At 49.8% G+C, this 12,454-nt stretch overlaps 1 protein-coding gene across 1 annotated transcript in view; it reads right to left on the minus strand.

Annotated features, from left to right (window-relative positions):
- The window catches only part of lamtor1 (late endosomal/lysosomal adaptor, MAPK and MTOR activator 1), a 40,758-nt gene extending 33,383 nt beyond the window's left edge, over window positions 1-7,375 (minus strand). Inside the window, exon 1 of the mRNA XM_038818071.1 lies at window positions 7,220-7,375. Coding sequence (XP_038673999.1) covers window positions 7,220-7,261 — 42 coding nt within the window. The 5' untranslated portion in view covers window positions 7,262-7,375. The remainder of the gene's footprint in view (window positions 1-7,219) is intronic.
- Window positions 7,376-12,454: the final 5,079 nt, after the last annotated feature.

The following is a 12,454-nucleotide window of genomic DNA, read 5'->3' on the forward strand; positions in this document are numbered from 1 at the left end:
GAAGCTGGAGAGGCAGAGGAGAAGCTGGAGAGACAGAGGAGAAGCTGGAGAGACAGAGGAGAAGCTGGAGAGACAGAGGAGAAGCATTCCAGGGATGAGGAACTTTAGTTACGGGGGCAGATTGAAAAAGTGTCTCTCCTTAGAAAAGACAAGGTTGAGAAGATTTGATTGGTCTTCAAAATCATGAGGGGACTGGACAGCAGATAGAGTAAAACTACTCCCATTGATGGAGGAAGGGAGAGCCAGAGGGCACAGATTTAAGGTTATTGGCAAAAGGAGCGATGCTGACAAGTGAAACTTTTTCACACAGTGAATGACATGGAGGCAGGTTCAATCCTACATTTCAACAGAGAACTGGATAAGCAGTGGCACAGCAGGGTAAAGGTATCGTCAGTTAGGAGACACCCGCCAGTGCCCTCATCTGTCAGAAGGTCCCAGCTTCAAATCCCACTACAGACACATAGCATAAAATCTAGGCTGATGCTCCCAGTGCGTATTGAGGGAGAGATGCTCCCAGTGCGTATTGAGGGAGAGATGCTCCCAGTGTGTACAGTATTGAGGGAGAGATGCTCCCAGTGCGTATTGTGGGAGAGATGCTCCCAGTGCGTATTGAGGGAGAGATGCTCCCAGTGCGTATTGTGGGAGAGATGCTCCCAGTGCGTATTGAGGGAGAGATGCTCCCAGTGCGTATTGAGGGAGAGATGCTCCCAGTGCGTATTGAGGGAGAGATGCTCCCAGTGTGTACAGTATTGAGGGAGAGATGCTCCCAGTGCGTATTGTGGGAGAGATGCTCCCAGTGCGTATTGAGGGAGAGATGCTCCCAGTGCGTATTGAGGGAGAGATGCTCCCAGTGCGTATTGAGGGAGAGATGCTCCCAGTGCGTATTGAGGGAGATGGTCCCAGTGCGTATTGAGGGCGAGATGGTCCCAGTGCGTATTGAGGGAGAGATGCTCCCAGTGCGTATTGAGGGAGATGCTCCCAGTGCGTATTGAGGGGGAGATGCTCCCAGTGCGTATTGAGGGAGATGCTCCCAGTGCGTATTGAGGGAGAGATGCTCCCAGTGCGTATTGAGGGAGAGATGCTCCCAGTGCGTATTGAGGGAGAGATGCTCCCAGTGCGTATTGAGGGAGAGATGCTCCCAGTGCGTATTGAGGGAGAGATGCTCCCAGTGCGTATTGAGGGAGAAGCTCCCAGTGCGTATTGAGGGAGAGATGCTCCCAGTGCGTATTGAGGGAGAGATGCTCCCAGTGCGTACTGAGGGAGAGATGCTCCCAGTGCGTATTGAGGGAGAGATGCTCCCAGTGCGTATTGAGGGAGAGATGCTCCCAGTGCGTATTGAGGGAGATGCTCCCAGTGCGTATTGAGGGAGAGATGCTCCCAGTGCGTATTGAGGGGGAGATGCTCCCAGTGTGTATTGAGGGAGAGATGCTCCCAGTGCGTATTGAGGGAGAGATGCTCCCAGTGCGTATTGAGGGAGAGATGCTCCCAGTGCGTATTGAGGGAGAGATGCTCCCAGTGCGTATTGAGGGAGATGGTCCCAGTGCGTATTGAGGGAGGTGCTCCCAGTGCGTATTGAGGGAGAGATGCTCCCAGTGCGTATTGAGGGAGAGATGCTCCCAGTGTGTATTGAGGGAGATGCTCCCAGTGCGTATTGAGGGAGAGATGCTCCCAGTGCGTATTGAGGGAGAGATGCTCCCAGTGCGTATTGAGGGAGATGCTCCCAGTGCGTATTGAGGGAGAGATGCTCCCAGTGCGTATTGAGGGAGATGCTCCCAGTGCGTACTGAGGGAGAGATGCTTTGCCAGAGGTGCCATTTTTCAAATGAGACATTAAACCCCATAAGGGTCCCCTTACCTCATCTCAGATGGATTTCCTGGCACTACTGGTTCAAATGTTTATCTCTTTAACAAATATCATAGATTATCACAACACAAATTATTTGGTCCCAATGACATGGTTGGTTGTGGGATCTTGCTGTTTAAAAAAAATAAATTTAGTGTGCCCAATTCATTTTCTCCAATTAAGGGGCAATTTAGCGTGGCCAGTCCATCCACCCTGCACAACTTTGGGTTGTGGGGGCGAAACCCACGTAGACACGGGGAGAATGTGCAAACTCCACATGGACAGTGACCCAGAGCTGGGATCAAACCTGGGTAGTAGTGCTACCCCCTGCGCCACCGCGATGCCGAGTTCTTGCTGTTTTTAAAAATTTGTTCAAGGGATGTGGGTGTAACTGGCAAGCCCAGCATTTGTTGCCGATCCCTGAGGGCATTTCCGTGTCAACCACATCGCTGTGGGTCTGGAGTCACATGTAGGCCAGACCGGGTAAGGACGGCAGATTTCCTTCCCTAAAGGACATCAGTGAACCAGATGGGTTTTTACAACAACCCACAATGGTTTGGAATTCAAATTTCACCATCTGCCACGGCGGGATTCAAATCCGGGTCCCCAGAGCGTGACTGGATCTCTGGGTTACTAATCCAGCGACAATGCGACGAACACTACTGCTTCCCCAGACTTGACAAACTGGTTACCAGTTTCTTACAACAGTGACTAAGCTTCAGAATGTACTTCACGGACACTATGGAAATCCAAATATTTCTTTCAAGATTCCACCTGATTAATTTTACCAAAATAAGTAATTTCACCCCAAAATCCGGGGTTATTTTGTTCTGAAGAAATTACATATGGTGGGTGAGGTCAGTTTCTGTGCACACTGGCTCTGTGAAGAGACACAATCATCTTATTTACTTAGCATTCAGCTCCAGGTTATCCAGGTTACTCGTCTACATTTAACTCGCACTATTGACCAATCAGGGACCTGTTAGATAACAAGAAAATGATTACATTGGGCTGTTTGGTCCATTTTCTTCCTGAATATCTTCTTTCTCTCCTGCGAGGGTCTCACCCCCACAACCCAAAGATGTGCAGGGTAGGGGGCAGCACGGTGGCGCAGTGGGTTAGCACTGCTGTCTCACTGCTCCGAGGTCCCAGGTTCGATCCCAGGTCACTGTCCGTGTGGAGTTTGCACATTCTCCCCGTGTCTGCGTGGGTCTCACCCCCACAACCCAAAGATGTGCAGGGTAGGTGGATTGGCCACGCTAAATTGCCCCTTAATTGGGAAACAATAGAATTGGATACTCTTTTTTAAAAATTTTAAAGCATTAGGCACCTCACACCCTTGTTAAAAATCCAAATGGTTGAATACAGACAGGCTTGTTATGATGCTCACACTGTACAAAATGATTTGAACGGAGGAAAAGTGAGACTGCTGTACAATTGCTTTACAGATGATTCACTCCCTCCACCACCAAAACAGGGTGGCAGCCATGTGCACCATCTACAAGATGCACTGCAGTAACTCACCAAGGCTCCTTTGACAGCAGTTTCCAACTCCACCACTACCATCTACAAAGGCCAAGGGCAGCAGATACCTGGGGACCCCACCACCTGGAACTCCCGCATTTTGCCCCAGCGACAGTGTAGGAACGGTGATATAGTTCCAAGTGAGGGTGGTGAGTGACTTGGAGGGGAACCTCCAGGGGTTCCCATGAGATGGGAGTTGTGGGTTCGGAAGGTGCTTCCTGAGGAGCCGCGGTGAGTTCCTGCAGTGCATTTTATAGATAGAACACACTACCACTGTGCGTTGGTGATGGAGGGAGTGGTGGGGTGCCAATCAAGCAATCTGCTTTGTCATTGATGCATAGAGGTCCACACCAGAAAAGGCCCTTCCGCCATCACATCTGCACCAGTCAAAAACCTAACTATTCTAATCCTACTTTGCAGCACTTGACCCATAGCCTTGTTTGCCTTTGGATCACAACTACACATCTAAATACTGGTGGGTCTCTGCCTCCACTGCCCTTTGATGCAGGGAGTTCCAGACTTCCAACAATCTCTGGCTGAAAAGGTTTTTCTTCCCATCCCCTCTAAACGTCCTGCCCCTCACCTTAAATCCTTGCACCCTGGTCAATGATCCTTCCACCAAGGGGAAAAGTTTCTTCCTGTTTATTCCATCCATGTCGCTCATAATTTTACACATCTCAATTATATCCCCCCTCAGTCTCCTCTGCTCCAAGGAAAACAACCCCAGTCTACCCAACCTCTGTTCATAGCTAAAACTCTCCAGCCCAGGCAACATCCTGGTAAAAATCCTCTGCACCTTTTCCAATGCTATCACATCCCTCCTATAAAACTCTCCAGCCCAGGCAACAATCTCCTCTGCACCTTTTCCAGTGCTATCACATCCCTCCTACAATATGAATTCCAGAACTGTACACAATAATGGAGTGTTGTTGGAGCCCCACTTATCCAAGCAAGGGGAGATTATTCCATCACACTCCTGACTTGTGCCTTGTAGATGGTGGTCAGGCTTTGGGGCATCAGGCGTTGAGTTACGCGCCGCACAATTCCTCGCTTCTGATCTGGTCTTGCAACCAGAGTATTTATACGGCTGGTCCAGTTCAGTTTCTTGTCTATGATAACTCTCAGATTGTCCAAAGTGGGGGATTCAGCGATGGCAATGCCATTGACTGTAAAATAAGATGGTTAGATTCTTTAATGTTGAAAATGGTCACTGAATGGCATTTGTGTGGCATGAATGTTACTTACCACTTGTCAGCCCAAGCCTGGATATTGTCCAGGTCTTGCTGCTTTTGCACATGGACTGCTCCATTATCTCAGGAGTCGCAAGTGGTGCTGACAATTGTAGTCATCAGCGAGCATCCCCACTTCTGACATGAAGCAGCTGAAGATGGTTGGGCCAAGCATGACTCTGATGGGCTCCTGCAGTTGTCAAGACGGAGATAAATGATCTCCAGCAGCAGTAACTATCTTCTAACTCAGCCCAATGCATCACACAAGCTTCCCACATTGATTCTATATACACCTCCCGCTGCCTCAGGAAGGCAGACAGCATTATCAGAGACCCCTCCCACCCAGGCATTGCCTTCTTCCAGACCCTTCCATCAGGCAGAAGGTACAGAAGTCTGAAGACCCGCACATCCAGATATAGGAACAGCTTCTTCCCCACAGCTACTGGACTCCTCAACTCTCCCTCGTCCTCCCTCTGTTCCCGTAAGAACACTATTCACGACGCCCTGTGCTGCTCTTGCTCACATATTTGCTTTGTTTGGGCCCTTGTTCCGCACTGTAACCAATCACTGTTTGTTGATGTACCATTTGTCAATAGAACATTACAGCGCAGTACAGGCCCTTCGGCCCTCGATGTTGCACCGACATGTGAAACCCCTATAAAGCCCACCTACACTATTCCCTTATCATCCATATGTCTATCCAATGACCATTTGAATGCGTTTAGTGTTGGCGAGTCCACTACTGTTGCAGGCAGGGCATTCCACACCCCTACTACTCTCTGAGTAAAGAACCCACCTCTGACATCTGTCCTATATCTATCTCCCCTCAATTTAAAGCTATGTCCCCTCGTGCTGGACATCACCATCCGAGGAAAAGGGCTCTCACTGTCCACCCTAGCTAATCCTCAATGTTCTCTGTTAATTATTCTTTTGTCTACTCTGTCTGTACTGTGTACGTTCCCTCGGCCGCAGAAAAATACTTTTCACTGTACTTCGGTACATGTGACAATAAATCAAATCAAATCCTTGGTGCAGGTGTAACTCCAACCAGAGGTTTTTCCCCATGATTTCCACTGACTCCAGTTTGCGAAGGCTCCTTTGGTACAGTCACTCTCACCTCCAGAGTTCAGCTCTTTTGTCCATGTTCGAACCAAGGCTGTAATGAGGTCAGGCACTGAGTGACCCTGGCGGAACGCAACCTGAGTGGCCGTGAGCAGGTTATTGCTGAGTAAGTGTCATTTGATAACACTGTTGATGGCTCCTTCCATCACTTTGTGGATGATGGAGAGTAGACTGATAGGGCGGTAATTGGCTCGGTTGGATTTATCTTGTTTCTTGTGTACAGGGCAGAGTAATTTTCCACATTGCTGGGTAGATGCCAGTATTGTAGCTGTACTGGAACAGCTTGGCTAGGGGTGCAGCAAGTTCTGGAGTACAGAATTTTAGGTGGTGTCAATCATATTGGCTAAAAACTGACATCTGGGTTGCTGGGGACACCAGAGGAGGCAGAAATGGATCATCCACTGGACAAGTCTGGCTGAGGATTGTTGCGAATATAATTGGGCAGGATGGATTTAAATGCTGCTCCTGACACCCCTTCCTGTTCTCGTCACTGGGGCTAGTCAACCTCCCCACAACCACCATTCAACAGCTCCCCTCATCCCCATTCAGGGCTCACCAAGCACCACTGTCCCTGCAATTCAGGGGTCACACAGCAACATCGTCACCCCATCCCACCTTTCAGGGATCACCATATCGCCAGTCCGAGGGTCCCCCTCCACCCTGGGGTCCCCCTCCATCCCCCCAGTTCAGGGGCTCGAACGACACCTGCCCGGGGGGGGGGGGGGGGGGGGGGGGGAGGGCTCAGACGACACCCGCCCGGGGGGGGGGGGGGGGGGGGGTCAGACGACGCCCAGTTCAAGCGGTCAGGCGTGCCCAGTTCAAGCGGTCAGACGTGCCCAGTTCAAGCGGTCAGACGTGCCCAGTTCAAGCGGTCAGACGCGCCCAGTTCAGGGGGTCAGACGCGCCCAGTTCAGGGGGTCAGACGTGCCCAGTTCAGGGGGTCAGACGCGCCCAGTTCAGGGGGTCAGACGAGCCCAGTTCAGGGGGTCAGACGCACCCAGTGCAGGGGGTCAGACGCGCCCAGTGCAGGGGGTCAGACGCGCCCAGTGCAGGGGGTCAGACGCGCCCAGTGCAGGGGGTCAGACGCGCCCAGTGCAGGGGGTCAGACGCGCCCAGTGCAGGGGGTCAGACGCGCCCAGTGCAGGGGGTCAGACGTGCCCAGTGCAGGGGGTCAGACGCACCCAGTTCAGGGGGTCAGACGCGCCCAGTTCAGGGGGTCAGACGCACCCAGTTCAGGGGGTCAGACACGCCCAGTTCAGGGGGGCAGACGTGCCCAGTTCAGGGGGGCAGACGTGCCCAGATCAGGGGGTCAGAAGTGTACAGTTCAGAGGTCAGGCTGCCCCACCCTCCAGGTCAGGTCCCCTTCACCCCACAGGGGGTAAATTTAACTCCAGTCGACATATGAAGGGAAATTAAACAATTTATTTGTTGAAAACAGATTTGGGTTCATGAATAACCGACATTAAATGAATGGGAGACAGCTCCCCGGTCATCCCCCTCACCTGTTCACTGGTGTCACCCTCGCTGCTGTAACAACAGCCCATTGTGGATCCGGGAGGAGCCGAGCGGAGCGCAGGCCTCGGCCTCCCCTATTTACAACATCACCTGACCGGACCTAGCAACCGCTGCCTCACTTCCGGCGGGGCCTGCCAATCAACAGCAGAACCCCCCAAATGGTTGCCTCACTTCCGGCATGGCCTGCCAATCAACAGCAGAACAGCCCACATGGTCGCCTCACTTCCGGCGTGGCCTGCCAATCAACAGCAGAACCGCCCACATGGTCGCCTCACTTCCGGCGGGGCCTGCCAATCAACAGAACAGCCCACATGGTTGCCTCACCTCCGGCGTGGCTTGCCAATCAACAGCAGAGCCGCCCACATGTTTTCCTCACTTCCGGCCTGGCCTGCCAATCGACAGCAGGACAGCCGATATGAAAACATCACTTCCGACATGACCTGTAATCAATAGCCCGACCGCCCGCATGATAACACCACTTCCAACGTTCCAACTTCCAACGACCACGTTTCTGATGTCACTTCCGTCTGGGGCTGTCAATCATCCCGTGTTCTGACCTCTCTTCCGGCACCCGCCCGCACTGCAATTGCGCTCTCCATGACCGGAACTTTCGGTCACGTGTAACGGGCCTCGGCTTCTCACGTGACCTGCCCCAGATTGGGTTAGAGGTCAGGGAGCAAACGAAATAAACAAACAAACTGGGGCTTCCTGGTTATTCTTTCACCAAAAGCTTTAAGAGATTTGAACCTTTGGGAAAAACAGTGTTGTTTTGAGCAGAAGGAGGCCATTCGGCCCTTCCAGTCTGTGCTGGCTCTCCCACCTTCACCATTCTTCCTCTTCCCTTGGGCTCCAGCACCGGCCTGGGGACCATTATTCTACCTTTGCCTTAAATCTGTGCCCCCTGGTCCTCAAACAGCTTCTCCCCATCCACTTGAAATTGTTCCCTTTACACCAAGGTCCAGATCATTAATATACATCAGGAAGAGCAAAGATCCCAACACTGACCCCTGGGGAACTCCACTACAAACCTACCCCCAGCCTGAAAATCATCCATAACCATTATTCTCTGTTTCCTGTCATTCGGCCAATCTCTTATTTGTTTTCCTACTGCCCCTTTTATTCCACAAGCTGTGACAACAGCTTTTGTCACAAGTCTGTTGTGTGGCACAATAAAATGTTTTTTGGAAGTCCAAGTATGCTATATCAAGAGCATTACTCTCATTGGCCCTCTATTATCTGTTCAAAGAACTCCAGTCACTTCGGCAACCAAGCTTTTCCTTTCACAAATCCATGCAGGCTTACTTTAATTAACCCAACTTGTCCATGTGACTTAATTTTATCCCAAAATATTGGTTCCAGAGCTATCCCCCCATCAAAGTTAAAGTGACTGACTTGGAGTTCCTCACTTATTTTTACTCCCTTATTTGAACAAGGGTTCAATGTCTCCAAATCTCCAGTCCTCTGGCACCATCCTTGAGTCTTAAGAAAGACTGAAAAATTATGGCCAGTGCATCTGCAATTTCCACTCTCACATTCCTCAGTATCCTTGTGTTACGACAGGGAGATATTAGGAACTTGGGTCCAGAAATGGGATCGAAGATCTGGTCGGCAATTTAGGGGTTAAACAGACTGAGGGAAAAAACTGCTAGTACAGAGTCAGAGGGATACAACCACACTGGACCTGAGTTACATTGTCCCATTCAGACTTAAACTGGTTTGTGTAAATACACAGGATGATTCACTCAAGATCCAAGTTCAGCCAGGATGATTCACTCAAGATCCATTGTCCTTCAAGACACTCTTGTTTAACCAGCGATTAGCCCATTACAGAGTCTGATGGTCTTTTTTTCCATAAATGGGAGGTTAGTTGCCTCTCAGTCGCATGGCCCTGACCTTTTGTACAAACAGGAATGGGAAATCAGAGAGGCATGTTAACGATAATGGGTTCAAGTCTGGACACTCCAGGAGAGAACCTTTCTTTGAGAGGGTGGGTGGGTGGAGCTCGGGGGAGAGAGAAAGAATCCTGTTTGAACAGGTGAGGAAAAGGATTTTAAAAGCCACCAAAAGAGGTCCTGTCCCAGAACTAGACTTTCAAAAAGGGTTCTGAAGGAACTTCACTAACAGCAGAAATATTGGTTTATAAATGCAAGTATCACCTTTTCCTCACTGTGTCAGTGGAATGAGAGCTGTGTGTTCCTTTGACGTCCTGTTTAAATGGAACCGGTATATTAAGACATATGGGCAGAATTAGGCCATCAGGCCCATCGGGTTTGCTCAGCCCTTCAATCACGGCTGATATGTTTCTCATCCCCATTCTCCTGCCTTCTCTCCATAACCCCGACCCCCTTATTAATCAAGAACCTATCTAGGGCAGCACGGTGGCACAGTGGTTAGCACTGCCGCCTCACGGTGCCGAGGTCCCAGGTTCGATCCCGGCTCTGGGTCACTGTCCGTGTGGAATTTGCACATTCTCCCCGTGTCTGTGTGGATTTCGCCCCCACAACCCAAAGATGTACAGGGTAGGTGGATTGGCCACGCTAAATTGCCCCTTAATTGGAAAAAAAATGAATTGGGTGCTCTAATTTTATATTAAAAAAAGAACCTATCTATCTTCATAGAATCATAGAATTTACAGTGCAGAAAGAGGCCATTCGGTCCATCAGTCTGCACCGGCCCTTGGAAAGAGAAACCTATCTCAACCCACATCTCCACCCTATTCCCCTAACCCAATAACCCCACCTAACATTCTTGGGTTTTTTTGGACACTAAGAGCAATTTAGGATGGTCAATCGACCTAACCTGTACATTTTTGGATTGTGGGAGGAAACCGGAGCACCCGGAGGAAACCCACGCGGACACGGGGAGAACGTGCAGACTCCGCACAGACAGTGACCCAAGCCAGGAATCGAACCTGGGACCCTGGAGCTGTGAAGCAACAGTGCTAACTACTGTGCTACCGTGCCGCCTACAGTGTTTCTATCTTAAAGACACTCCGTGATTTGGCCTCCACAGCCTTCTATGGCAAAGAGATCCACTGATTCACTACCCTCTAGCTGAAGAAATTCCTCCTCATCTCAGTTTTAAAGGATCGTCCTTTCAGTCTGAGGCTGTGTCCTCTGGTTCTAGTTTTTCTCACTAGTAGAAACATCCACTCCGCTTCCACTCTATCCAGGCCTCGCAGTATCCTGTAAGTTTCAATAAGATCTCCCCCTCATCCTTCTGAACTCCAACGAGTACAGACCCAGGGTCCTCAACTGCTCCTCACATGACAAGCTCTTCATTCCAGGGATCATTCTTGTGAACTTCCTCTGGACCCTTTCCAAGGCCAGCACATCCTTCCTTAAATACAGAGCCCAAAACTGCTCACAACACTCCAAATGGGGTCTGACCAGAGCCTTATACAGCCTCAGGAGTACATCCCTGGTCTTGTATTCCAGCTGTCTCAACATGAATGTTAACATTGCATTTGCCTTCCTAACTGTTGACTGAACCTGCACGTTAACCTTAAGAGAATCCTGAACTAGGACTCCCAAGTCCCTTTGTGCTTCTGATTTCCTCAGCCTTTTCCCATTTACAAAAGAGTCTATACCTCCATTCTTCTGACCAAAGTACAGAATCTCACACTTTTCCACATTGTATTCCATCTGCCACTTCTTTGCCCGCTCTCCTGGCCTGTCCAAGTCCTTCTGCAGCCCCCCTGCTTCTTCAATACTACCTGTCCCTTTACATATAGAGGGCAGGGCACCTTTAGCACAATGGTTAGTACTGTGGCTTCACAGCGCCAGGGTCCCAGGTTCGATTCCCTACTGGGTCACTGTCTGTGTGGAGTTTGGACCCCCGTGTCTGCGTGGGTTTCCTCCGGGTGCTCCGGTTTCCTCCCACAGCCCAGAGATGGGCAGGTTAGGTAGTTTGGAAATTCTGAATTCTCCCTCTGTGTACCCGAACAGGTGCCAGAATGTGGCGACTAGGGGCTTTTCACAGTAACCTCATTGCAATGTAAGCCTACTTGTGACAATAAAGATTATTATTATATCTGCAAACTTCGCAACGGTGCCCTCAGTTCCTTCTTCCAGATCATTATTATGACAAGTTGTGGTACCAACACTGACCCTATTTAGAACAATGAAGAAAGAAAAGTACGGCGCAGGAACAGACCCTTCCGCCCTCCAAGCCTGTGCCGACCATGATGCCCGAACTAAAACTTTCTGCCCTTACTCGGTCCGTATCCCTCTATTTCCTCCCTATTCATGGGCCCATCCAGATACCTCTTAAATGTTGCTAATGTCCCTGCTTCCACCACATCCTCTGGCAGCGCACTCCAGGCACCCACCACTTTCTGCGTGATAAGCTTATCCTGCACATCTCCCTTAAACTTTCCCCCTCTCACCTTGAACCTGTGGCCCCTTGTAATCGACACTTCCACCCTTTGGAAAAAGCCTCTGACTATCCAACCTCTCTGCCTCTCAGAATTTTGTAGGCCTCTATCAGGTCTCCCCTCAGCCTCCGTCTTCCCAATGAAAACATTCCTAGTTTATTCAGCCTCTCCTCATAGCCAAACACCCTCGAGACCAGGCAACCGTGAACCTTCTTTGCACTCTCTCCAAAGCGTCCATATCCTTCTGATAATGTGGTGACCAGAACTGCACACAATACTCCAAATGCAGTCTAACCAAGGTTTTATACAGCTGCAACATGAATTCTCAACTCCTGTACTCAATGCCCTGGCTGATGAAGGTAAGCATGCCATTTGCCTTCTTAATCACCGTGGCCAGATGTGCTGCCACCTTTAGGGAACTGTGGCCCTGCCCACCCAAATCTCTCCGTATGTTAATGTTCCTAAGGGTTCTGCCATTTACAGTATAATTCATACCAAGATTTGATCCTCCAAAATGCATCACCTCGCATTTGTCCGGGTTAAACTCCATCTGCCATTTCTGTGCCCAAGTCTCCAATCTATCCATATCCTGTTGTATCCTCTGACAATCCTCGGCACTATCAGCAACTCCCTCAATCTTTGTGTTACGGTTAAGAAACTACATGTAATCTGTTATTATTAGGGTTGAAGTTTAAAAGTTTAAATATTGCTTTTCTTTTGTTTTAATAAAGTTTGTTTATGAAATAACCAAGCTCTATTTTTTATGTTGTCACTCCGAGAACGGATCAATCTTTTCGCACCACCTTAAAGCTTTAAAACGCTCTGCTTCGGGTCCAATATCATGGTC

This window comes from Scyliorhinus canicula, chromosome 14, assembly GCF_902713615.1.
Source record: "Scyliorhinus canicula chromosome 14, sScyCan1.1, whole genome shotgun sequence".
Classification (NCBI taxonomy): Eukaryota; Metazoa; Chordata; class Chondrichthyes; order Carcharhiniformes; family Scyliorhinidae; genus Scyliorhinus; species Scyliorhinus canicula.